At 45.8% G+C, this 24,214-nt stretch overlaps 2 protein-coding genes and 1 long non-coding RNA gene across 7 annotated transcripts in view; 1 reads left to right on the forward strand and 2 right to left on the reverse strand.

Annotated features, from left to right (window-relative positions):
* CENPS (centromere protein S) lies at positions 1 to 12,696 on the reverse strand. 4 transcript variants are annotated; one of them, XM_049712845.1, is made up of 6 exons: positions 12,056 to 12,383; positions 9,501 to 9,624; positions 8,685 to 8,718; positions 3,973 to 4,039; positions 2,141 to 2,314; positions 1 to 480 (listed from the first exon to the last, which is right to left on the reverse strand). In XM_049712845.1, the coding sequence occupies exons 1-5, from the start codon at positions 12,158 to 12,160 to the stop codon at positions 2,174 to 2,176; spliced, it is 471 nt and encodes a 156-aa protein (XP_049568802.1). In that variant the 5' UTR covers positions 12,161 to 12,383; the 3' UTR covers positions 1 to 480; positions 2,141 to 2,173. The 4 variants fall into 4 exon arrangements, with proteins under 4 accessions (XP_049568802.1, XP_004272426.2, XP_033288805.1 ...); XM_004272378.3 differs by lacking the exons at positions 1 to 480; positions 12,056 to 12,383 and adding an exon at positions 12,547 to 12,696 and having other exon boundaries at positions 1,884 to 2,314; XM_033432914.2 differs by lacking the exon at positions 1 to 480 and having other exon boundaries at positions 1,884 to 2,314; positions 11,979 to 12,372.
* Positions 12,369 to 24,214, forward strand: part of LOC117202353 (uncharacterized) — a 19,405-nt gene continuing 7,559 nt past the window's right edge. For both annotated transcript variants that reach the window (XR_004484667.2, XR_007478596.1), the window contains exons 1-2: positions 12,369 to 12,552; positions 20,131 to 20,249. This is a non-coding gene — a long non-coding RNA (uncharacterized LOC117202353). The remainder of the gene's footprint in view (positions 12,553 to 20,130; positions 20,250 to 24,214) is intronic.
* Positions 20,290 to 24,214, reverse strand: part of PGD (phosphogluconate dehydrogenase) — a 15,349-nt gene continuing 11,424 nt past the window's right edge. Inside the window, exons 9-13 of the mRNA XM_004272377.4 lie at positions 22,098 to 22,228; positions 21,710 to 21,843; positions 21,190 to 21,289; positions 20,924 to 21,046; positions 20,290 to 20,826 (exon numbers count right to left, since the gene is read on the reverse strand). Coding sequence (XP_004272425.1) covers positions 20,707 to 20,826; positions 20,924 to 21,046; positions 21,190 to 21,289; positions 21,710 to 21,843; positions 22,098 to 22,228 — 608 coding nt within the window. The 3' untranslated portion in view covers positions 20,290 to 20,706. The remainder of the gene's footprint in view (positions 20,827 to 20,923; positions 21,047 to 21,189; positions 21,290 to 21,709; positions 21,844 to 22,097; positions 22,229 to 24,214) is intronic.

Consider the following 24,214-nt stretch of genomic DNA (forward strand, 5'->3'; position numbering starts at 1 on the left):
TGGTTCTACCAATTTCCTTTTATTGTCGCATGTAACATTGCTGCGAGAGGTATTAACTCTATTTCACTGATAAGAACACAAAGTTTCAGGAAGTCATACAGTGGGAGGGAGGGAGACACAAGAGGGAAGAGATATGGGAACATATGTATAACTGATTCACTTTGTTATAAAGCAGAAACTAACACACCATTGTAAACCAGTTATACTCCAATAAAGATGTTAAAAATAAATAAATAAACAAAACAAAATCAGCCATTCATAGCAAAAAAAAAAAAGAAAGTCATACAGCTATTAGAGTTGTGAAATCAGGATGCAAGTCTAGATTTGTCAACCTTTGAAAAGTCCACAGTATCTAGTCTCAAAACTCTCCTTGATGAGGTGTTTAAAGACAGCTTACCTGAAAATGAAACTGCTAACGTACAGATCTTTGGCTGGAATGTACTGTAAAGACGGAAGCCTTCATGATTCACATTTCTTTCACTGATGTGACACAAAGGTGTTACAATTATTATCTGAGACCAAATGATTGGTTATTTGAAGAACATGAAACCGTGAAGTTTGAATTCAACGCTTTACTATGACCATAGCTCAGCATCTCCTTTTGAGAGGTAGACTCTGGGGTATCTTTTGCTGATCATATCTGGGCATGGATGGTATAAATTCTATCCACCTTCACGCACCTTTTCTCTCTCACCCACTCTAGAGTCATCACTCCAAACGTGACTACCATCTCCATTGGTAAGTAGATCCTGGGCGGTTGGTTAACATCTTCAAGCTTCAGCTTGCTCATCAGTAAAAATGGGAATAAACAAAAAAACCCTGAAAAAGTTGTGAAGAAGAACTATATGGAACACCCAGGGCAGCAGCTGGCACACAAAAACGGCTCTGTAAGTGCCAGGCCCTCTTCTTTACTCCTGTCGCCCCAGCAGGGAAAAGGCATGCCCTGGACCCCTAATAAACCCCAAGGAGAAGACAGCAGACCTGGGACTCCTGGAAGCATCATCTCTCACAAACTAAAACAGAGGACACACAACTGAAGTGTTTTGGAGGAGGAGTCAGGTTTTCCTCTCAAGCAAAACTTCTGCCCAGTATAATTACAAAATAGCCAGACAAAAGTCACATAAACTGTGTTTCTGGAGAAAATCACCTTTAAAAAGTAAAAAGGACCATTTCCAAACACCCACCCTTTTACCTTGTGATCACAAGTGACGCGGGTTTAAAAAACAATACTGGAGGAAAAAAAAAAAAAACAATACCAAGAGGCTTCCCTGGTGGCATAGTGGTTAAGAATCTGCCTGCCAATGCAGGGGACACGGGTTCAAGCCCTGGTCCGGGAAGATCCCACATGCCGCGGAGCAACTAAGCCCATGCGCCACAACGACTGAGCCTGCGCTCTAGAGCCTGCGAGCCACAACTACCGAGCCCACGTGCCACAACTACTGAAGCCCGCAAGCCATAACTACTGAGCCACCACACCTAGAGCCCGTGCCCTGCAACAAGAGAAGCCCACGCACCACAACGAAGAGTAGCCCTGGCTCGCCACAACTAGAGAAAGCCTGCGCACAGCAACGAAGACCCAATGCAGCCGAAAATAAATAAATTAATTAATTTTAAAAACAATATTGGTAATCAAAAGAACTAAATAGGTAGTTCCCTGGTGGTCCAGTGGTTAGAACTCGGCACTTTCACTGCCATGGCCTGGGTTCAATCCCTGGTCAGGGAACTGAGATCCTGCATGCCACGCAGTGCAACCAAAAAAAAAAAAAAAAAAAAGGACTACATAAATATAGCTTTATTCATCTTTCAGGGACTGTCAGCCTAAAAAATTATATAAAAGAATGAAAAAATAACTATGATTTTTGCTTGAAAAAGTCAACGATATGTAATTGCTAACAAAATTTTATTAACTGCAATAGATACAATTTCCAATATATACCATTCAAACACACTTTTTTCATGTGCTTCAGTAAGACATGGGAGTATTTTGCTTAAGAGTTTCCAGTTCTCTTTTAAACCACCTTTTGCAGTCAGTGACTTGGAGAATACAGTACAAAAAGCCTCCAAGCCTTTTTTTTTTGGTAATCTCCACTTAATCCTTTCAAAACCCTTTGTTGGCAATACATGTTTTTAGTGGCTTTACCTGAAGGCTGCTTTTTCCAAATGGCGACAGACTTTAATTCTCACTTTCCGCTACACCAGCCTCTGCTGGCTCCACTGAATTTTTGTTTTCATCCTCTAACTTCTTTTTCTTCTTTGCTTTTCGTTCCAGGTTAAACTGAGCGATGTCTTCATTTTTCTCTGTGATGTATTTTAGCTATAAAAAATGTTTTTAACTACATTTTTATCTGGTTGTAAAGCCATTTATAAGCCTAAGGGGAGAAAAAAATCTACACCGTTTCCCAACCACTCCCACCCTGGGTTACATTCCTTAGAGTTAAAACACAGCTTCAAATTTTTTCTGGAAGAAGGAATCTTCAGAAGTCAACTGCCTGCTACATATCCTACCAAACAGGTAGGAGTTCCTTGAAAAATCAAAAGAATTAAAACTTGCAGCTTACAGAAGGCATGCCAATCACAAATATACTCTACAAAGCACACATATAGTCAACATGCCCCTAAATTTATCCAACTAAAATTATTGAGCAACTACTGTGTACCAGATACTAGAGATACAAGGGAAATAAGACAAGGTCCCTGCCCTCAGGGAAGATTTAGTCTAATGCACAAATTTAGCTGCAACTCTTCAGTAATAAGTTTCTGTCAGATAAAAAAATTAAGAATCCAAAATAAAAACAACATTCTGAAGTAGACAAATATGCACCCAATTAATAGTCTAAGATGACTTGCATTGACGATTCCTTGGCAAAAGGTGGAAATTGCTCACTGAAGCTGACCAAGTAAGCGTAATGACAGAGGATTTATGAGGAGAGAGAAATGTCTTTTCCACTGATACACGGCACCACAGGCGCCTGAGCTATTTTACTTAGGAATCATATCATCCTTAACCCTGACTTAAACTTTGGACAAATAATATTAGAAGAGCAGAGATAGAAAACAGCCCAGTGGAAACAGCACTAGATTCAGGGTTCAAAGGTTAAGGTTCAGCTGTCAACCAGAAAACTTCCTATTTAACTTTGGGAAGTTACTTAACTCCAGTAGCCTAGCCTGTAAAATGGGGCGATCTAGTCATGTTATTGAAAACCCTCAGAGGGTAGTTGTGAGCTTTAAATAATATATGTAAAATATTATCAATAAAAGTCCTGTGTAAACTGCCAAGTGCTACACAAGTTCATTCATTCAGCAACTACTCGTGAGCACCTACTGTGGGCCAGGCCCTATTGTAGGCACGGCAGATGGAGCAGAGAAGAAGGGGACAAAAATCCCTGCCCTCGTGGAGCTCACATTCTGGGGAGGAACGTGAAGTATTTTAACTGCTAGGATCAGACTAAGTCAGGAAACCTCACAGGTGTCCTGGATCTGCCATCAGCCACAGCTACTAGCCTGGGATCACAGCATCACCTGTAAAGTGAGGGCTTGGTCAAGATGATGTCTAGACTTCGTTGAAAAGACAATGTGCTCAATTTCCTGCACATGCCAGATGTACAGATACTCTTTCCATACCTGGCCCAACAGAACTGTGGGCACCGTAACGAAACTATCCCCATACACTCTGGCCGGCGACCTGTCTCTGACATCATGCTCCAAATGAAACATGGGACCAAAGTTTTGAGACATTACAAAAAAGGCAAATTATGAATGCAGAGAGCACTGATTAGAAAATTTCAAATTGGCTTAGTAAGATCCATCATAATGAAAGAAAGCCTATAAATTACGGGCAGGTCTGAACGGTTCAAGCATCTCTCGTTTTTAATGCAAGGTGCCCTGGGGAATCACTTCATGGCTGCAAGTGATTAATTGGGAATAATGTATTCTGATGGGAAAGGGGAGTGAGGAAAGAAATTCATCTCTCACCAGTGAATTACTCCTCCTGGCTAAGAGCTTCACATCTTCAGTGTTAATGGTGCTTCTTTTCGCATGTCTGTAGAAAGGGCAGAAACAATTCACCAAAATGTTTGGTATTATTTAAAGTTTTGATGAAACACAAAACTTCATGGCCAGACTTCACACCAGCAAGGATCTCTAAGTAGCCCATCTTTTCAGATTAAGGTCATTAAGCAACAGTGACACAAAAATGAGTGAAGTGACGAGCCAAGATACCAACTAAATAAAGAGACTGAGAGAAAGCAGAAGCCTATCTGTCCACCTCCACCTGAGGGCCAGCGTGCTTGGAGAATATGAGCAGGGAAAGGAGTGAGGGGTGTTAAACCCTTCCCAAATGGCCTGCTTGGTCACAATGGACACAGAGACCACCATACAAAAAGCAAGAAGGTCAGTGAAGCACCTTCAGTGAAAAGAGAATGACACAGAGCTCACGATACAAAGATCGTCTTTGCTTAAGCAGATGCTAAACAGAAGAACAGAGACTTTCCATGAAGCATGGCTTCACTTACACCAAGGTCCTAAAGCTCTTCTCCAAAGGCTACATTACAGGAAAAAGCTTGTGCAGGTGTCTCCTAATATCCCATTTCCCAACTAGGAGATAACGCATTCCCCCGACAATAGCCCAGTTAGAACAAAGAACGTCCTTTCAACTGGAGTCTGTCTCTTGCTCACAACATGGACTCAAGTTCTTGTTCCAGTCCTCCTATGTCTGCTTTAAAAGGTAATTTGAGATAATAAGCTCTATTCAATAATTTATTACTCTAATTACACCCTTTCTTGCCATTTCTAACTTCCTCCAAAAATAAGTAGGAACTTCGTAAGTAGGAATAAGGAGGAATCTTTGTATCCTTAATAACTATCCAAGTGGCCAGCACATAGTAAGTCCTCACTGTTGAGTTAAAGATAAAATCCCAGAAATTATACTCCATAATTTGGCCGTTAGTCTTTCACATCCTGCCAAGTGTGAAAATATCATGTGCCATCTCATCATGATTGACAGTACCTGCCTGTCCTGATATGATACCCATGTCAGAAGGTAGCTTCTAACTAGCCACCTGCAAGGACCAGAACAGAGGAAAGGGGGAAAAAAGTCAGACAGAAGGTGACAGAGCACTTCCCTGGTGGCACAGTGGTTAAGAATCCACCTGCCAAAGCAGGGGACACGAGTTCGAGCCCTGGTCCGGGAAGATCCCACATGCCGCGGAGCAACTAAGCCCACGCGCCACAACTGCTGAGCCTGTGCTCTAGAGCCCACGCGCCTAGAGCCCGTGCTCTTCAACAAGAGAAGTCACCACAATGGAAGCTGGCTCGCCGCAACTAGGAAAAGGCTGCACGCAGCAACGAAGACCCAAGGCAGCCAAAAATAAATAAATAAATTTTAAAAAAAAAAGGTGCTAAAATAGCAGCCACAAAGTATGAAGCCAATCCACAGGTTCCCTGGGTGCCATGGACACACCGTGGCCTTCATCTCTATCACACGATCAGGCTGCTCTGGCGGTACTACCGCCTTGGTAAAGTGCCATACAAGGAGCAGGTTCGACGAAGCAGCGCACTGAACTATTCACAGAGTAACACCAGCTCATCTGTTCATGAGAAGCATTTAGGAAACAGCAGTCAATCGTCTCTGCCACTCAGCTTGTCACCTGGTTTCTCTGCACCATATTCTTTATTCTTTTTTAAAAATATTTATTTATTTACTTACCTGGCTGTGCCGGGTCTTAATTGCGGCACACGGGATCTTCATTGTGGCACGCCAACTCATAGTTGCAGCGTGCCAACTCTCAGCTGTGGCATGTGGAATCCAGTTCCCCGACCAGGGATCAAACCTGGGCCCCCTGCATTGGGAGCGTGGAGCCCTGGCCACTGGACCACCAGAGAAGTCCCCTCTGCACCATGTTTTAATGTTACCACTTTCCCAGATGAAGGAGCAGGTATATCCTATGCCAGCCACTGCACATCAGAGATTCTCCTAAATCAAACCTCTGGCTCCAGAAAATTACTCTAGGGAACGTAACAAAGGGGTTTTCCATATAACACTTTTAGCAACACAGGTTTCAAAGATTATTCCCAAAATGTCCCTAGAATTTATTTACCGTAGAATATCGATCTTCTTCAAAATGTTTCATCTTTAACATGTTAACAATATTAAGTGACTAGAGATTTCAAAGCTAAATAAGGGAAATTCACAACTTAAATTGGGAGATGATCTTCCAAAGTTTACAGGTGACTTGAATGTATAGTATTTACAATTTAAATGCATTTTATTTCATAGAAACAATGTTACAAACACTGGTTAGGTTCCCAGCCTCCAAAGACTATTTAATATATAGCCAACCTGAAACAGTATGTATTTCAGACTTCTCAAACTGGGGTTATCATACAGTAGTTCTAAGGGCAGGGACTATGTGACAGGGAAAACTCAAAACCACAGGATAAAGTTGACCTTCTGGGAGCATCAATGTTATTCAGTGATAAACTTTAAAACAGGATTTTTTATATGAGAGCAAACTGGACTATTTTGAAAACGAATGTAAAATTAAGACAACAGATGAGTCTTCAAAGAAAATCTGTGCCTGTGTTTGCTCAGGGTCCTTGGGAGGACGTCTGAGGGAGGAGCCCTGGTGCACCCACGTGAGCACCGCAGAAGAGGCGGCATCTCCTAGTAAAGCCTCACTCAGAGAACATAGGCTGAAAGCCTTTACACAGACTCCTTTACTCAAAAGATGACGTCCTTCCTTGTGGAGCTGACAGTCTAAGTGATACCCACACACCACTCTGCCCCAGTGCCCAGCAAAAGGAAATGGACTTAACGTAACTATAAAAAACACAGGGACTCCCCTGGTGGCGCAGTGGTGAAGGCTCCGCGCTCCCAATGCTCGGGGCCCGGGTTTGATCCCTGGTCAGGGAACTAGATCCCACATGCGTGCCGCAAATAAGAATTCACATGCCACAACTAAGGAGCACACGTGCCACCACTAAAGAGCCCATGAGGCACAACTTAGGAGCATGCCTGCCGCAACTAAGACATGGCGCAACCAAATAAATAAAATAAAATAAAATAAAAAGACAATCATGGGAATGTAATGTACAGCACGATGACTATTAAAAAAAAAACTATAAAAAACACAGAGTACCTGAAAGCTTAATGTGTTACAATGCTAAATAGTTCTAATTTTATTTCTTTTTAAATTTTTTAAAATCTCTGTAGGTTTTTTTTTTTGGCTGTGCCGGGTCTTAGTTGTGGCACGCTGGATCTTCGTTGCCATGTGCAGGATCTTTTAGTTGCAGCATGTGGGATCTAGTTCCCTGAGGAGGGATCGAACCTAGGCCCCCTGCATTGGGAGTGCGGAGTCTTAACCACTGGACCACCAGGGAAGTCCCCTAATTTCATTTTTACTCCTAGTATTTAGAAGTATTTAAAGTTTCATTGTGTTTTCCCACAACTAACACAGAAGTAGCAAGGAAACTCACACCTGAGGGCTTGCTACAGGCATCTAGTGGGTAGAGGCCAGGGGTGCCACTAAACACACTAAAATGCACAGGACAGCCACCACCAGAACAAGGAATTATCCAGTCCAAAATGTCAATAGTGCTGAGGTGATCTGTACTGATAAACTCTATGTTCAAATCAAATAACCATTGTCTACTTATTTACATTTTTGTGTCTTCCTTTGTAGTATAGAGGGCTCATATTTAAAAAAAAAAAGGAAAAGAAATGGCAAGTAAAGGTAGTAAGTGTATTTCACAGGAGACTCAGAGTGGGGGTGGGCACGAGGCACAGGTAAGGGGCAACCACCTGAATTAACAATGATAAGCCATATAAGCTATCAGTATCCCATACATTATCCTTATCCCTTCTGGCCAAGTTGAAGATGCTAAGCGGTTTTTAGGGATTCATACACAGGAATAGGAAAGATTTAGAGCCTGCCCTCTGAGAACCTACTGCTTTAATTCATTCAGAATATTCATCGGAGAAAAAAAGAGCTAACAGGAGCAAGGTGAAAAGTATGGGGTGTGGGAGAGGCTGGCACCAAATCAGAAGTGGGAGCAAATTAGAAAGCTTTGGCCCTTTCAGGCCTTCCTCATTCAAATTGCTTCATGAAAGCAATTCGTTGCAATTGTTTTCAATTACCTGCAGTACTAATTGAAGAGAGGAGCATAAATCACCTGTAAAAGCTAACACTTTACCAGCTGAAAGTAAGTCACACACTTTTCAAGGAGCGTGTGTCTCACTTGTAACAAGCTCAGCAAATGCAGGGCTGACGGGCCATGGGGCTGTATTATCCTGACACCTGCAAGCTTCCCCGCGGAGCACGAAGCAGCCCAGCCCGGGCGCCCAGCCTCACGCCCCAGCGCTACACCACCTGCAGAAATGGCCTTAAAAGCACACACACTGTGCACAGAGTCCTGGAGACATGATTCATACCTTTTTAACCTGGAACTGAATAACTCTGGTTCCGTTAACAAAAAATACTTGGAAAGCTTCAAAAAATGCCAAATCAAGTCTGAATGGACAGTGATTAAAGCAGATGTTACATTCTTACAGAATCATGATTGGAGACTGAGCATCCACAAAACACAGGGGAAAAAAAAGCTAAAGCTCTCCTGAAATTCACCACCAGATGGGGCGTATCAATAGCATGTAAACAAACAAAGATCCCACAATCAAGCTCTCTACCCACCTTGCAAACATTTCAAGGTCTTTGGCAAAATTTTCTGAAAGAGAAAAAGAGATGTGCTTTAGCTACCCTACAGCAATTTTTTTTCAGCAGTGCTGCATGGCATGTGGGATCTTAGTTCCCTGACCAGGAATCGAACCCGTGCCCCCTGCTTTGGAAGCACAGAATCTTAACCACTGGCCCACCAGGGAAATCCACCCCCCACCTCAATCTTATTTCAGAGGGAGAAAAGTGAAATCTCAATGTCTACAGTAAGTACAGTGACTAATACAACAAATCCTTTTAAAGGTGAGAGGAGGCCCTTCAGGCAGGTCCATCACTGGATTCGTTATGACCTCCTTGCCTCCCTGGCCCCCTCCATCCTTCATTACAAGCCTTTGGTAATTATGGCTACACCTTTCCTTCCTAGAAGCTATCCCTAACTTTAAATTTTGCTACGAGTTAGGGCTTAGGAGGACATTAATCTCCTCTGAAGTCAAGCAAATACCAAGGCTGCAAATTCAACTGTCAAACTGTGGGTGATATAAAAAAGTTACAAAGCAATGAAATTTATTTCTAATGTTCCCGGCAGTTTAAAGCACAATAAAATAAAGGTGCTGATGCCCCCGTGTTAGGGTAACAGAAAGAAAAAACAATAGTTCTTTCCATAAGCTATCTGAACCTTACGGCCAATAAAAGAAACGTTTCACGAACGGTGTCCAATGATAATGTTCTGTCTGCTGGTAAGACATGCCATGGCACCCCACCCCCACACATTTCTCCCAGGCAAATCAACCTCTGGGCTTTCTGTACATCTACAGGAAGACCGTGGCTGCATACCGCACTGTTGAAAAGTCACCTCCGAAATCGCTGCAATGGTTTGTTTGCTGAACTGCATCTCTTTGTCCGACGCAACTTCCTCACAAAGACAGCCAACAGTGTAGTGAACCGCTGCCTTTAGCCTCTGAAGCAAAATCAAAACACTTCGTGGGTAAGATTGCAAACAAGAGCTTTTCACATCTTAAAAAATTAAGATTAGGAGAGGGTCTGCTCACCCTAATTCCTTCAGCACTTTCCATAATGGCTGAGTGAGTTTTCAACTGTACTAAAAAATTAATGGGGCCCTCTGGAGTGTGACTTGTAGAAACATTACTTTAATGTTAATGGTTATGATTTAGGTCAAGTAAAGGTAAGGAATTATGATGGCAATTCAGCAGGGAATGAAGGCAGACTGGTACTTGGGAGGCATCTATGTGACTTTACTCAGTTATTCCACATTTATGTGCCAAGTGCCTACTGCGTGAAGGCGTGTGCTAGGTGTCTGGGCAACACAATGAAAAAAGACAGGGATTTCTGCCCCCATATGGGGATTAATCAAGCAAATGCAAAAGGATCCCGTCCCTGTGCTTCAAGTCCTTGCCAGCCCCTGTCCTGCATGAGACAGGACGAATGATCAGGACAACACAGGGAAAGCCTCGTGAGGCTACATCGGACCCTCCTCTGATTTGCTGGTTTGCTAGCCCACCTCAACAGGACCCTCACTGCTCCTCAGCAACCCTTTCAGGTACTGGAAAACATACCTCTACCCATGCGGAGGAGTAAAGAAGCCAAACAAGCTAAGCCAAGGTCTCTGTCTCATGTGAATAAACTTGCTGAGCCCTGTGTGGGCTCCACCTGTGCTGGAAACAGAGCTGAAGTGGACATGGTGACAGCTGAACCCAAGACAGTATCAACTCTACCAGCAAATGTTCACGGTAGAAGCAAGATGAGGAGGAACTGCAAAAACACAAGTCCAGGACCCCAGAGTAGAGGCCAGGCAGATAAGCAAGGGACCTACGTTCCTTAGTTTCAGATGTCACAAGAGTAGGTAAGTAGAGGGCATTGGTGAGAGGAGACAAAGAGACCACCACTCTGGGAAGGATAAAAACCCTCCAAGGGATCTTTTGTAGGTATCTGTAGAGGTGAGGTTAGGGGCGCGGGAACAGGACAAGGGATCCTTCCGACTGCTCCAGAAGTTTTCTCTGCCGGCCCCTCCCCCCCACCTCCTGGAACGGGCTAAGTGCCTTCTTCGATGCTGAACACTGAGAGGCTAAATCTCTATCTAGACTCTAAACTCCTCGAGGGCAGGACCCTTCAAGTGTTGTTCACAGCTGTCCACCTAGTGGCAAGAACAGCTGGCTGAGTGAATGGCTGGATCCCCCCCGCCCCCCCACTGCATAGAGAACGAGGTTCAAATTTCTCAGTCCATCTTTGCAGCCTCACTCACTTACTCAGTAAGCGCTGTTTATTGAGAGCCACGCTCTGTACTAGGGGCTGAGAACACAAAACTGAAAAGGACAGTCCCTGCTCTCAAAGAGATTATCTCCCACCACACCTGTGCCATGAATGGACTCCTGGAAACCACCAATGTCATGAAACACAAAGAAGGTGGAGAACCCTTCCAGGGAAGACCGGAGCCAGGACCACTTGATGCAAGGCATGATCCCTGACTGGATCCTGGATGAAGAAAAAAGACCACTAAAGAACATCTTTGGGGGCTTCCCTGGTGGTGCAGTGGTTAAAAATCCACCTGCCAATGCAGGAGACACGGGTTCGAGTCCTGGTCCAGGAAGATCCCACCTGCCCCTGTGCCACAACTACTGAAGCCCGCGCACCTAGAGCCCGTGCTCCGCAACAAGAGAAGCCACTGCAGTGAGAAGCCCACGCACTGCAACAAAGAGTAGCCCACGCTCGCCGCAACTAAAGAAAGCCCGCACACAGCAACGAAGACCCAATGCAGCCAAAAATAAATAAATAGAAAAAAAAGAACATGTTTCGGACAACTGGGAGAAATTGAATATGGATTGACATTAGATCATAGTATTTTATCAATATCAAACTTCCTGAGTGTGATCAGAGATTATGTCACAGAATGCCCTTGTTCTTGGGAGAAGCATGCTGAAGTATTAAAATTTAAAGGTGAAGTGTCAAGTGTATTTAATTCTCAAATAATTCCGAAAAAAGGAGCAAGGGAGCAAATACAGCAAAACGTTAACCGGTGAATCGAGGTGAGGGGCATATGGGTGATGAATACATTATTCTTGCAACTTTTTCTTGAAGGCTTGAACTTCAAAATAAAGGAAGGGAGTGGGTAAACAGCGTCTGAACCTTAGAAGCTCATTCCCGTGTCTCTTCGGTTAATCCTCTCTGAGGCTGCCACCCTGGTTCTTGGTTTTCACCTCTTTACAACACTGTTCTCTCGATTCTGCCACGCGGTATTTATTCCGGTGCTGACTAAAGGACTGGATACCCATAACTATCCCGAAAACTGGTTATTACCCGATTGTCCATCTAGGAAAACTGAGTTTGGGCAGAGTCAACACAATCCTCCGGGCGGAGACGACATTCGAACCCACATCCGATGGGCTCGGGAGCCGGACGGCCTGGGGGTTTGCACCAGGGTCTGAGGCTTGTCTCCTCGCGGGCAGGACGGAGAGCGCACGGGTTACGGGAGCCAACATTTTCGAGCTTGTGCCGCGCGCCAGGCGCCTCACAACGACCCTGTCCGAGGAGACTGAGGCTGCCCCAAAGCCAGAGGGTCCCCGGCCGCCGGCCTCCGCAGAGCGCCGCAGGAACTTCCACGGACTCTCCTTTCTTGCGCCGCCGCCCGCACGCTCCAATCCGCGATACCATGGAAACCGCCTCCCAGCACCCCCCGCGGCAGCCGAGCCGGCCTAAGCGCAGGCGCTAGGCGACCGGAGCCGGCCCGAGCCGGCCCGCGCAGGCCCGAGCTCGCCTTCCGACCCCGGCACGAAGGCGAGGGCGGGCGGAGGCAGGGCCTTTTTCTCCCCTGCACAATCTAGACGCCGTCCTCCCCCAGCCCAGCCAAGACTGCATTCTCCGGTACCTGTTGGTAAGAGAATCGCTGCTGCTCCTCGGCCCCCTCCTCCTCCATCATCACCGCGGGCGGATCCTGGCAGGCGCGCGATGATAGACAGTGGCGGTGGCCGGGAAGGCCCAGTCGGATTTTCCCGCCGCGGCGCCGGGCGACGGGACGCGCGGGGGGCCAAAGCGCGAAGCTGCCTCCTGCCTCGCTCTCGGCCCCTAGCGGTGGCTCTGGGAAGGGCGCCTCGCAGCCTATCTGCTCCCGCCCCGCCCAAGCCGAGCTCCCCGGGGACCCCAGAGCCAGCTCTGCGCGGAGCACAGTGGGCAGCACCGGCTCCCGGGGTGGGGGTAGGGGGGCGGGGAGGGAGAGAGAGAGAGAGAGAGAAAAAACAGGGACAACGGTACACAACTCTGTATTGTAAGTTACATGCGGCTGTAACCTTGGTGTGCCTTGCAAAATCCAGTGTGGGTTTTTCTAATTCTGTAGTGTCACAAAGTCAGACCACGGATAAATGTTTGATTTCTATCCCCTTAAGCGAATAAGTTGCTCACCCCATTGCCATTGCCAAAGGAATATAGCTATGGCCCGAATGTTGGCTGATTTTCTTTTACGTTAAGAGTTAAGTGAAATAGGGGACTTCCCTGGGGGTCCAGTGGTTAAGACTCCACGCTTCCACTGCAGGGGCGCAGGCTCCATCCCTGGCCAGGGAACTAATAAGATCCTGCATACTGTGATGCGCGGCCAAAAAATTAAAAAAAAAAAAGTAAAGTGAAACCCAATGTTGGATCTTCACTGCTTTCAAACTTTCTTCAGTTACTTTCCTCCTTTGGAGCTTCACTCACACGTTGATGACATGAGTAAGGAACTTCTCTGCTGAGTCGAATAATAGTGTCAAGTACTGGAAAAGTTATTTCCTCAACTTGTGCTATTCATGAGGTAAAGGCTGCAGACACCATACACATTCAAGTTTAATCTGCATTATTAACATATTCCCCACTCACTTCCTTAAGTAAACAGTCAACAAGGAATTAATTTGTAGATCTGTAGATTTCCTTGGTGTAAATACTCCCACCATGGCCGATTTCAAGCCACCAATATGAGGAAACTGAACTCAGCATTTGTTACCAAACCAGGTTTGTGTGCCCCACAGGAGCAGCAGGCCAAACACGGAGACACAAGTTTGCAGCAGAGAGTTTGTTGACGAGGTCCTCATGGAAGGAGACAAGAGAACAAATCTCAGGCCCGCGTACCAGAAGGCCAGAGGCTTGAGATATTTATGGGATAAAGAAGTAGGGCGGTCTTAGGTGTGGGGAAAGGTGATCGGAGGCCGGGAAAAGGTGAGGCCGTCAGTGTTCTGCGCAGGCGCAGTTTTAGGGTCGGTGGTCCGAACTAGTTTTAGCTGGTCTGAACTGGGCAGGAGCCAACTCCAAAGTTCACAAAAACAAGCCCCCTGTTACTATAGTGACCCATACGTCAGAAGCGTTATCTATAAGGGTAGTTTAGAAGTCTGGTGATACATTACCTAGGCTATGTGAAGCTTGGAGGGGATGCAGTTAGAGAATGGAAAAACAAATAAGCAGGCTTCATCAGTAAAGGAGGCTGCAAGCAGAGGGGTTTCTAACAGCCGGTTCCCTTATCTGCTGTTCAGTAGGACACACTCAAGGATTTCTGTTAACCCTGTGGGGCACGGTCTCACACAGAGAAGAGATGCTGCACACCCACCAGTCAGACACAATAGGTGGAAATAACGTCAAGAACGTAGATGATAGAAAAATGTGCAATGGACGCACAGGCCCAGTGGCCATGGCTCACGGGCCCAGCCGGGGCACGAACCCGTGTCCCCTGCATCGGCAGGTGGACTCTCAACCACTGCGCCACCAGGGAAGCCCCACTACCTTTGTTTTTAATACAATTTATTTAAGCCCAAATTTACGGAACTTAATTCTTCATAATGGCTGTGTTTGTTTCTGATTTTCAGTAGTCCTGAAAATTTAGAAATCAACTCTCACTGTAGGAACTGGCCCTAGCACACTGCTGGCCTGGCACATAGTAAACACTTACTGAATCAAAGTTGAAAGAATGCATTGTAAAAAATAAATAAAAAAAGAATGTACTGTGTTGGAATCAGAGATGCAGACCTGAGTGCCCAGCTCGCTGAGTTCCAGTGAGAGCCCCAGAGCCGGGTGCACGGTGGGTGTTCACTGAATGTTTGTTGAGGATCTGACTCTCAGCAGCATCTCCATGAGTCCTGACAAAGTAGAGGCCCCCCGATTTTTTTAAAGAAATTTGACTTAGATATATGTACAGGTATCCCCTGCTTTTGAAAGTTTGCACTAAGCCACTGCACTTCTATGAAGTTCTACATTAGTATGGCAACGGCTTTTTTCTCGTAAAAATGAAAATTCTCTTTGGATTTCTTTCGGTTAGCAAAAGCAGGTACTAACGCAGGGCTTTCATAAAAGCAAAGTGGTGGAATGTGAACTTTCAGGAAGGGGGAAACCTGTGTATTTTCTAAAGCCTTATCGCAGTCATCAAGAGGAAAATCATATTTTTGGACCTCCTCACACTTCTTTCACAGTTTAGTGCTGTGTTTATTTTTAACTCACGTTGAGAGCCCCTAGAGGCCTTATCACATCCCAGTCTTTTCCTCTATTCCAGCACCTTCTCACTGCATGTTAAAATCATCTGGCTTTCCTGATGAATGAAACTACCAAAGAAAAGAAGGATGCTCAGAGTTTATTTGTGCTTAATTGGAAGAATATACAGGCACCCTCCCTCTTACTACCTCTCTGGTGGAAGTCAGGGATAAAGGAGAGAGAGACTGCAGGCGAAGCATCACACAGGAGTGCCTTTTGACTCCTGACCCCGCAGCTACCCCACATCTCAGCTGACGCCGAACTGCTGGGGGCTGAGGAGGCAGAGGTTCAACATGCAAAGTTATTAGGGAGTGGTTCGTTGCACAATCTAAGGTTTTTATTCTTCAGAATGATTTATGAAGGGTTCTTGGAAACACTAAACTCTAAGGCATTTAAATTGCCAGTTTATAGAATGAGGCCCTCTAGGACGTTACGTGAAAGAAAACAACTTGCAGACTAGTATGTACAGAACAATCTTATTTTTGTTTTTTTTTTAAAGAAAAGAGCATATGCATCTATATGGGGATGTGGGATATTTGAAAGGAATAGAAAAAGCTGCGAGGATACATGACAAATACAGTTAAATTCTGAGCAATGGGTTGAAGAGAAGGCAGATAAAGGCACTCAAGTTTTTCACTTTATATATTTCTGTATTCTGCATTTTTTTTTTTGGCTATGTTGGTCTTCATTGCTGCACGCGGGCTTTCTCTAGTTGCGGTGAGTGGGGCCTACTCTTCGTTGCAGTGCATGGGCTTTTGTTGCAGAGCATGGGCTCTAGGTGTGCGCGGGCTTCAGTAGTTGTGGCACACAGGCTTCAGTAGTTGTGGCTCGCAGGTTTTAGAGCGCAGGCTCAGTAGTTGTGGCACACGGGCTTAGTTGCTCCGCGGCATGTGTGATCTTCCTGGACCAGGGCTCGAACCCGTGTCTCCTGCATTGGCAGGCGGGTTCTTAACCACTGCGCCACCAGGGAAGCCCTGTATTCTGCATTTTTAAACGAACTCCAGCCCTCGGACCAGGCCTTGGGTTCAGAGCCCAGCCCCTCTCACAAACTTGGTGACCCTGAGCAAGTCAGAACCCCTCCAAGACTCAGTTCCCTCATTTATAAAGTGGGGATCATAGGACCAGCCTCGCAGAGCAGTTGTGAGGTTTAAATTGCCTCACATAAGTGTTTAAGAAGCAGTAACAATTATTTCCCAGGTAGCGTCTGTGCTTTTTACCTTGCAAGGTATCTCACTTTAAAGCAGCTGCTTCCCAGGCTGAAAGAGCATTATTCCAGTGACACGTGCAGAATACCCTAACCCTTTAGGATCTGAAGAGAGAGGTCAAGGGCTGAGGTATTATGTTACAGAAAATGGATGTACACTGACCTTCTGAACAACACGGGTTTGAAGTGCACGGGTCCACTTGCACAAGGGTTTTTCTCAGTACTAAATGCTACAGCACTACACGATATGCGGTGGGTCGAATCTTTGTGTGCCAAACCACACACTTGGAAGGCCCACTATAAATTATACGCAGATTTTCAACTGAGGGAGGGGGAAAGTGGGGATCAGCACCCCTACCTACCCACCTCTTTTTCAAGGGTCAACTGTGATTGGTTGGGACTATTTTCACAGGATGAAGAGCTGGCATATAAACTGGCCACTAGGTGTCAGCATTGCGCCGAGAAGGCCCTCTTGCCCCTTGGTTAACACTGAGCGCTGACTTGATCCTGGCTGTGCCTAGGTGCCCTGCCCTTGGAGGTGGGTGCTGTTACCCCCATTTTACATATGAGGGAAGAGTATCCCAGAGGTGAAAGGACTTTGTCAGAGGTTGAACTGCTAGGAGGTGGTAGAGCCCAGATTTGATTATGAGCAGCCTGGCTTCTGAGTCCACAGTCTTATCCTCTTCTCTTGTCCCACTGCCCTCACCATAAATAAGGCAAGGACACTGCAGGTTTCCTGAGCCCCTTCCAGCTGCATTAAATAGGGTCCCATAAATGTTTTATCATTTATTTTCCCTAAATTTGCATTGTAAAATGCTGATTCAGAACTCCATCTCCATCGGCTGTTATATGTATTCTAGGAGCTCATGAGGTCAGGACTTTCAAATTCTCTCACCTCTAAACAAATGGTTCCCAGCATGGTGCTTGGCACATAGTAGGTGTACAGTAAATCTGCCATCGTACACATTGAGCAGTAAGATAGTCTGATGATTAAGTGCATGGATTCTGGCACCAGATTGCCGGGGCTCAATTTTCAGTTCTGCAGGAGCTATGTGATCTTGGACAAGTTACTTCACATCCTTGGGCTTCATCTGTAAATTGGGGATAATGGTAGTACCTACTTCAGAGGCTGTTGTATTAAATGAGTAAACTTAAAATAGTGCCTGGGGGCTTCCCTGGTGGCGCAGCGGTTGAGAGTCTGCCTGCTGATGCAGGGGACACGGGTTCGTGCCTCGGTCCGGGAAGATCCCACATGCCACGGAGTGGCTCCGCAACGGGAGAGGCCACAACAGTGAGAAGCCCGCATACCGCAAAAACAACAACAAAAAAAACAAAAAACAGTGCCTGGGAGCTTCTCTGGTGGCACAGTGGTTAAGAATCCGCCTGCCAATGCAGCGGACACGGGTTTGATCCCTGGTCCAGGAAGATCCCATGTGCCACGGAGCAGCTAAACCTGTGCACCGCAACTACTGAGCCCACGCGTCTAGAGCCCGTGCCACCACACAGAGAAGCCCGCGCACTGCAACGAAGCGTAGCCACTGCTTGCTGCAACTAGAGAAAAGCCCGCATGCAGCAAGCAACAAAGACTCAACGCAGCCAAAAAAGAAAAAAATAAATTTTAAAAAAAAGTGCCTGGCACACACTCTGTTAGCTATTATTATATTCTTATATATTCCATAAATACTGTATGAGGCCCTCAGGAAAACCCCCAAATAGGGCCAGAGTTCCCAACTTCCCCATGTAACAAATCGTCCTTTTCCAGGGAAGCATACGTGGCAGATTATATTTGGGGGAAAAAAAAAAAATCTCCTGACCCACATGCTCTTCTAGAACTTTGCCACTCTGCCATCAAGAGGTAAAGCCTAGGGCTTCCCTGGTGGCGCAGTGGTTGAGAGTCCGCCTGCCGATGCAGGGGACATGGGTTCGTGCCCCGGTCCGGGAAGATCCCACATGCCGCGGAGCGGCTGGGCCCGTGAGCCATGGCCGCTGAGCCTGCGCGTCCGGAGCCTGTGCTCCGCAACGGGAGAGGCCACAACAGTGAGAGGCCCGCGTACCGCCAAAAAAAAAAAAAAAAAAAAAAGAGGTAAAGCCTAATACTCCTTCCCTTGAATTTAGAGAGCTTATGACTCACTTGTAACTGATATAATGTGGCTGAAATAATGTGGCTGTGTCACATCCATGGCTAGGTCTTAAAAGGCAATGTGGTATCCATTTTGTTAGCTGGAACACTCCCCTTTGGAGCCCTGGGCCACCAAGTAAGAAGTTTGCCTAGGCTAAGGCCACGTGGTGAGGCCACCGTGCACCTTTCCAGCTGGTAGCCCTAGCTGAGGTCCCAGCCAGCATCAACCACCCAATGAATGAAGGAGACAGACACCTCCAAGTGATCCCAGCCATGGAATCACCCCCAACTTTCAAGTCTTAGCTGAGACTCCAAGACATTGTGGAACAGAGACAAGCTGTCGCTCCTGTACCAACTTCCTGACTCTCAGAATTAGGAGAATGATAAAGATGGTGGTTATATCACACCACTGAGTTTGCGGTGGTTTGTTACTGGAACAGCACATCTATTACTAAACAGCGAACATGTCTGTGCTAACATACATACTAAACATAGTATATACATCCTGACGGTCTCTCTACCCCTCCTAAAAAAATGGCTCCACATGTGCCTCAAAGAAATGTAACACCTGTAAACCCCCTGCCTAAAACCTCTGCTGAGAGGTCCTGTCTGCTCCCTTGCCTGATCCATATGTCTTAACTCCACTGTGTCTCAAATGGAAGCAGAAAGAAAGCAGAAAGATAATAGGCCCACAGTCTCTGCCAAGGGAGGCCCTTTGCTGGAATGGCCACCAGACTGTCCCTGGGCAGTTAGGCTGGACAGGACCTGGCTGGGGGCAGAACCCGTCCGTGGCCACCTCTATCCACTTTCAGAATTGTTTGACCACCTCCCCTTCAGCAGGAAGTAATAGTCAACCTTAAATAGTATTCACTGTGTGGCAGACATTAATTTTTCAAATAAGTCACGGGATGTAAAGTTCCAAAGGCATGAAATCGTATATATAGTAAAAAAAAAAAAAAAAAAACTCCCTGTCAAGGACCTAGGCAAAGGACGGTTATATTCTTTTAGCGATAAAGGAGCTTCCGTTTATTTTGCCCTGTGCCATAATGGCCTCACCTGGTTGCTCATTAGAAATACAGAATGTGGGGCCCCACCCCAGACCTGCTGACTCAGAATCTGCCTTTTTTTCCCAAGATCCACCTCCTGGCAGGGTGGTGGTGAAGGGGTTATGGTGGTAGCGTATTCAGTTAAGATCTGTCTGTCGTTACTTGAGCACACAGAGGAGCCCTGCCAGGAACTTTTTGAGGGCCGGTTTCCAAAGTGAATTCACCAGTGAGTGCTGAGAAGTAACATTTGGTTTCTAACTCTCAGAAATGCCACTGCTTCAGGGACAGGCACACCTGAAGTGGTAATAATAATAATTACCACTTAAGTAGGTGCTTATTATGTGTCAAGTGTCGGTCTGTTTTTACTACGTGAATCTTCAAAATAACCTTAAGGAGGCAGGTACGATGATTATCCCCATTTTACAAATGAGAAGACTGAGGCCAGAGAGATTAAATAATTTGCCCGAAGTCATAAGCCTGTACACCCACCCCTTGACTACCTCTCCTCACCCTTCCCTCCAGAGTTAATCATTACCTAACTTTGCTGTTCCTGGTACTATTATTGAGGTCTTTTCTTTCTTTTCTTTTTTTTTTTTAAAGAAAACAAAGAGGAAAATATTTAAGAAGGCTAAATAAAGGAAGGAAATAAACTAATTCAAATGTAATGAAACTGGGTGCACATCCTTCTACCAATGAGGATATGGCTCAGTGTGGATAAGGTGAGAATATTTAAGAATCTGGAGAAGAAGCATAAATATGATTTTTTTCTTTTTTTTAAAATTTTTATTAAATAAAGGCAAAAGGGAATTCAGCTGCATGATACAAAGACTCCAGTTTGATCAAATTCCACAAAAACCTTTCCCACCTATGTGAGAAGAGCTCTGTCTCCCTAACCCACGGGGGACACGCGGGAAACACCGCCTCAGGGAGCTGGCTCTCGAGGTCGCGCACACGCTCAATTTCTGCTCCATCCCAAGAGGCGAGGGCAGAGGATGCGATGGTTCTCACAGATCTACTTTACAAATAAACTCGGGTTGACTCTTCAGAGGAGTCTCTTACGACACTTTATTTTCAAAGATCTGAGAAGAAAGTAGGGCAAAGGGCCATGTAAGCAGTGCTGTGTGGCAAGTGGAATGTACCGGTCTGTGGAGTCGTGGCGCGTTTAACAGAATCTCATCAGGCATTGTATGAAGACGAGGACACGCTGCCACCGTGGCCTGTCCAGTTGGTGTGGATAAACTGTCCTGGCTTGTTCAAGAGTTCATAGGTGTGAGCCCCAAAGTAATCGCGCTGAGCCTAGAAAACAAGAAATGGGTTGGTTATAGGACAGACGCAGGCACATGACCCGAGGTACCACCCAGGTTCATGTTCATCGCCTACTCCAAAAGCTCACCTGGATTAGGTTGGCTGGCAGCATCTTGTGTCTGTATCCATCGTAGAAGGAAAGAGCAGTGGTGAAGCAGGGCATGGGAATGCCTGTCTGGACACCAGTACTGACTGCCCGCCGCCAGGAGTCCTGAGCAAAAAAGTAAAGCCAACGACTAGTGATTTGCTCAAAGAAAAGACAACAGATTTTCATGCATAAATGAAAAAGCAGACCCCCCAGAGCAAAACTCACTAAGACAGAATTCCCGTACTACCCAGCTCTGGGCTACATACCTGGCAGTTTTCCACAGCTGACTTAAAGAAGTCATCTAGTAGTAGGTTCTGAAGTCCTGGGTTTCGATCAAATGCATCTTTTATCTTTCCCAGGAATACACTGAAATAATCAAGAGGGAAAAAAATCAATGAATCTTAACTAGCAGGCTGAACACCTGGCAGAAAGCAGGGGAAGTAAGTTGGAAGTTGACAGATACCCTCGCGAGGTACGAAGGCACCTGTCCCCCCATCCCCACCAGCTCGCTGTACGTGCCGTGAATACAGACAGCCCAGGTCCCGAGAGGTGAGGGCCAAGGGCACAACCATGCTCACAGAACTACTTTAGACGGGGAAGGATGGACACTCGAGTTAGAATAACTGACGTGCAGGAAGAAAGTGAGATGTGACACCTAAACCTGCCTGGTTGCCAACGTCCCAGCGAGAGGACTCAACTGTACCAGTTCCAGGGAAACCGTCCCCGAGAGCGCCCTAAGACCACAGCGCTCCCGCACGGCAGGTGGCAGGTGCCCCGACCACTCACCTCCTGATGATGCAGCCCCCCCTCCACATCAGGGCAATGCCACCATAGTTGAGGGTCCAGCCAAATTCAGTGGCTGCCTGTCTTAGCAGCATAAAGCCCTGAGCATAAGAGATGATCTTGGAAGCATAGAGCGCCTAAAGGAGGGCACAAAGACTCATCAGAACTGCGGCTGGCCCACGGCTGCCTAATCCCCGCCCCGCCCCGCCCGCCACACACACCCCCCTCCCCCGCCACCGCAGTGCAGTGCAGCTCTAACGAGGACACGGTTTAGGAAAGGCTGCATATCAGATCAACGGGCAAGGCTGGACAGACCCCACGTCCTCCCCGTGGCCTCAGGGTGTTCTCCCCGCCAGTCCCATCCCGCTGCCACTGCGGGGCGGCACCCCACCTTTCGAATGTCCTCCAGGAATGATTTCTTATCTCCTTCGAACTGGACCTTTTGAGGCCCCTTCAGCTTTTGGCTGGCTTGAATCCTCTCGTCCTTCAGAGATGATAAGCATCGAGCAAAGACCGCTTCTCCTACGTGGGGGGAGGGGGAGATAACAAGTCACCACAACTCACAGGCAGAACCGGAGGAGGAGCGCATACGAGCCAGAGAAGATGAGGGAAAAGAGCAATGCAGCACGATTTCCAGTTTTACCACGAGCGCAAAGTCTCAACCTTCGGCCGCAAAGCTAACCTGCATCAGAAAGAACTTTCATAAAAAGCTCTAACGGTTAATTTGAAAATGAAAACTCCAAGTCAGTCTCCAACATAAATACACATATTCAACCTCAAAGATCACCATGAACTTCAAAGGGGAATTTTAAGGGGAAAAAACGAAGAGCAAAACCACTATCATTAAGAATTACTCCGTGTTGGTCCTCCAGTAAAATTTCAGTTTCATTTGCGAGGACTTTAATTTATAAATGGTCACCAAAGACTTCATTGCTTTTCTTTTGAGGCACTAATACTCATCACTTTGAAACGAGTACACTGAGACTTCTCCCTTCAAAAAACTCCATTTTCTAATTCTTACAGTTTAGTTTTTGCTATGTCCATGGTCACCATTACAGTTTCACAATTTTACTTCATTTGAATAAAAAATATTTCAATATTTTTGGGGGGTGGGGGCTGTGCTGTGCAGCATGTGGGATCTTAGTTCCCCGACCAGGGCTTGGACCCGCATCTCTGTACTGGAAGGCGGATTCTTAACCACTGGACCGCCAGGGAAGTCCCCAATATGGTATTTTAATATTAAGATATTAGTATCTTAAAAATTATCACTTATAAATGCTTGCCCAGTTGACACTTTATATAATTAGAATAAATTAACCATTTTTTCCCCCAACAGACAGAATGAAGTAAAACCTTTGGGAACTAACAGAGGACTTTATTTCTCAGGAAAGGGTTCTGGCCATAAACTTGAGAGCAGGTGTCTCCCCGTCCTTGTCCTTGCCCGGCTCTCTGGGCGCCTGCAGTGCACACACAGGATGACTTAGCATTCTTAGGCGGAAGCTTCAGAAGACAAAAAGCAGGAAGAGGCGAGTGTGGCGTAACCCTCCGGGGGTTACCTAAAGATTAGCTGGAAGACTCATTTCCCCGTCAGTTCAACAAACAAGAATGGCACGCAGCCAGGGAGGAAGCCTGACTACCATCAGCTGGAAGGTAGGGTACAAAGTCTCCGAAACAAGAGAGCAGGATTCTTTTTGAGGCAGTGATGAATAAACTGCTCCCAGTTACTGTCCCCTTGGGCCCCTGCCCAGGGTAGCGCTCAGATTAGCTAAAAAGCAGTCAACTTCCTTCTCTGTAGAGCTGGACTAAGCAAACTGCTTCCCTCCTTACTGTGCCTGCAACTACCCAGTCCACTGTAAACACAGTCAGGCATAATTAACAGGAAACCAAAGGCAGGAGGAGACTAGAGAGGGAAAGGCAACCTATGTCTGGAAGAGTCAACAAGAAAACTTGTTTTATTACTGCAGGGGGAACCATTCTGCCAGGAGCAAAGATCAGCCTTCATTAAGCAGACCAGGAGCCTCCATTCTCCTTTTCCAATCTTGACAGAATGTATCTATTTTATTCTTAAAGAACCATCACGTAGTTTTGTTAATCCCCTTATTATTTTTGTTTTATTTCTGCTTTTTATTATTTCCTTCTCTCTACAACTTTTTGAGTTTGATGCTTAGCTCATTAAGACAAGATAAAAAACATGGATGGGAAGGATATACACTCACTTCAGGAAAGTAGTTTTCTTCTAAAAGAAAAAGGGGAAGGAACTTAGGAAAAGAATATTAAAGGACTGGAAATGCTTAGGTAATATTTTATTCCTCAAATATCTGAGAAAAAAACCTCAGCAAAATAGTAATAAATGTTGAGTACATAAACTTTTATTATTCTGTGAACTTTTGTATGAAAAATTCCATTACAGTTAGCTTCCCTATTAGAAAGATCTTAGGTCATTGACTATAATTTAATCACTAACGTTAAAATGATCCCCAAAGTCAAACTGGCTAAGACAGGTAGTAA

This window comes from Orcinus orca, chromosome 1 (genome assembly GCF_937001465.1).
Source record: "Orcinus orca chromosome 1, mOrcOrc1.1, whole genome shotgun sequence".
Classification (NCBI taxonomy): domain Eukaryota; kingdom Metazoa; phylum Chordata; class Mammalia; order Artiodactyla; family Delphinidae; genus Orcinus; species Orcinus orca.

Excerpts from the sequence above, each read along its gene's own strand:
- CENPS (XM_049712845.1), bottom strand. The coding sequence starts at position 12,160 with ATGTTGGCTCCCGTAACCCGTGCGCTCTCCGTCCTGCCCGCGAGGAGA. Across the intron at positions 9,625-12,055 it reads GGCTCCCGAGCCCATCGGAT|AGGCTAAAGGCAGCGGTTCA; the intron begins GTGGGTTCGAAT and ends ATTTTGCTTCAG. Across the intron at positions 4,040-8,684 it reads GACCTTGAAATGTTTGCAAG|ACATGCGAAAAGAAGCACCA; the intron begins GTGGGTAGAGAG and ends CCCTTTCTACAG.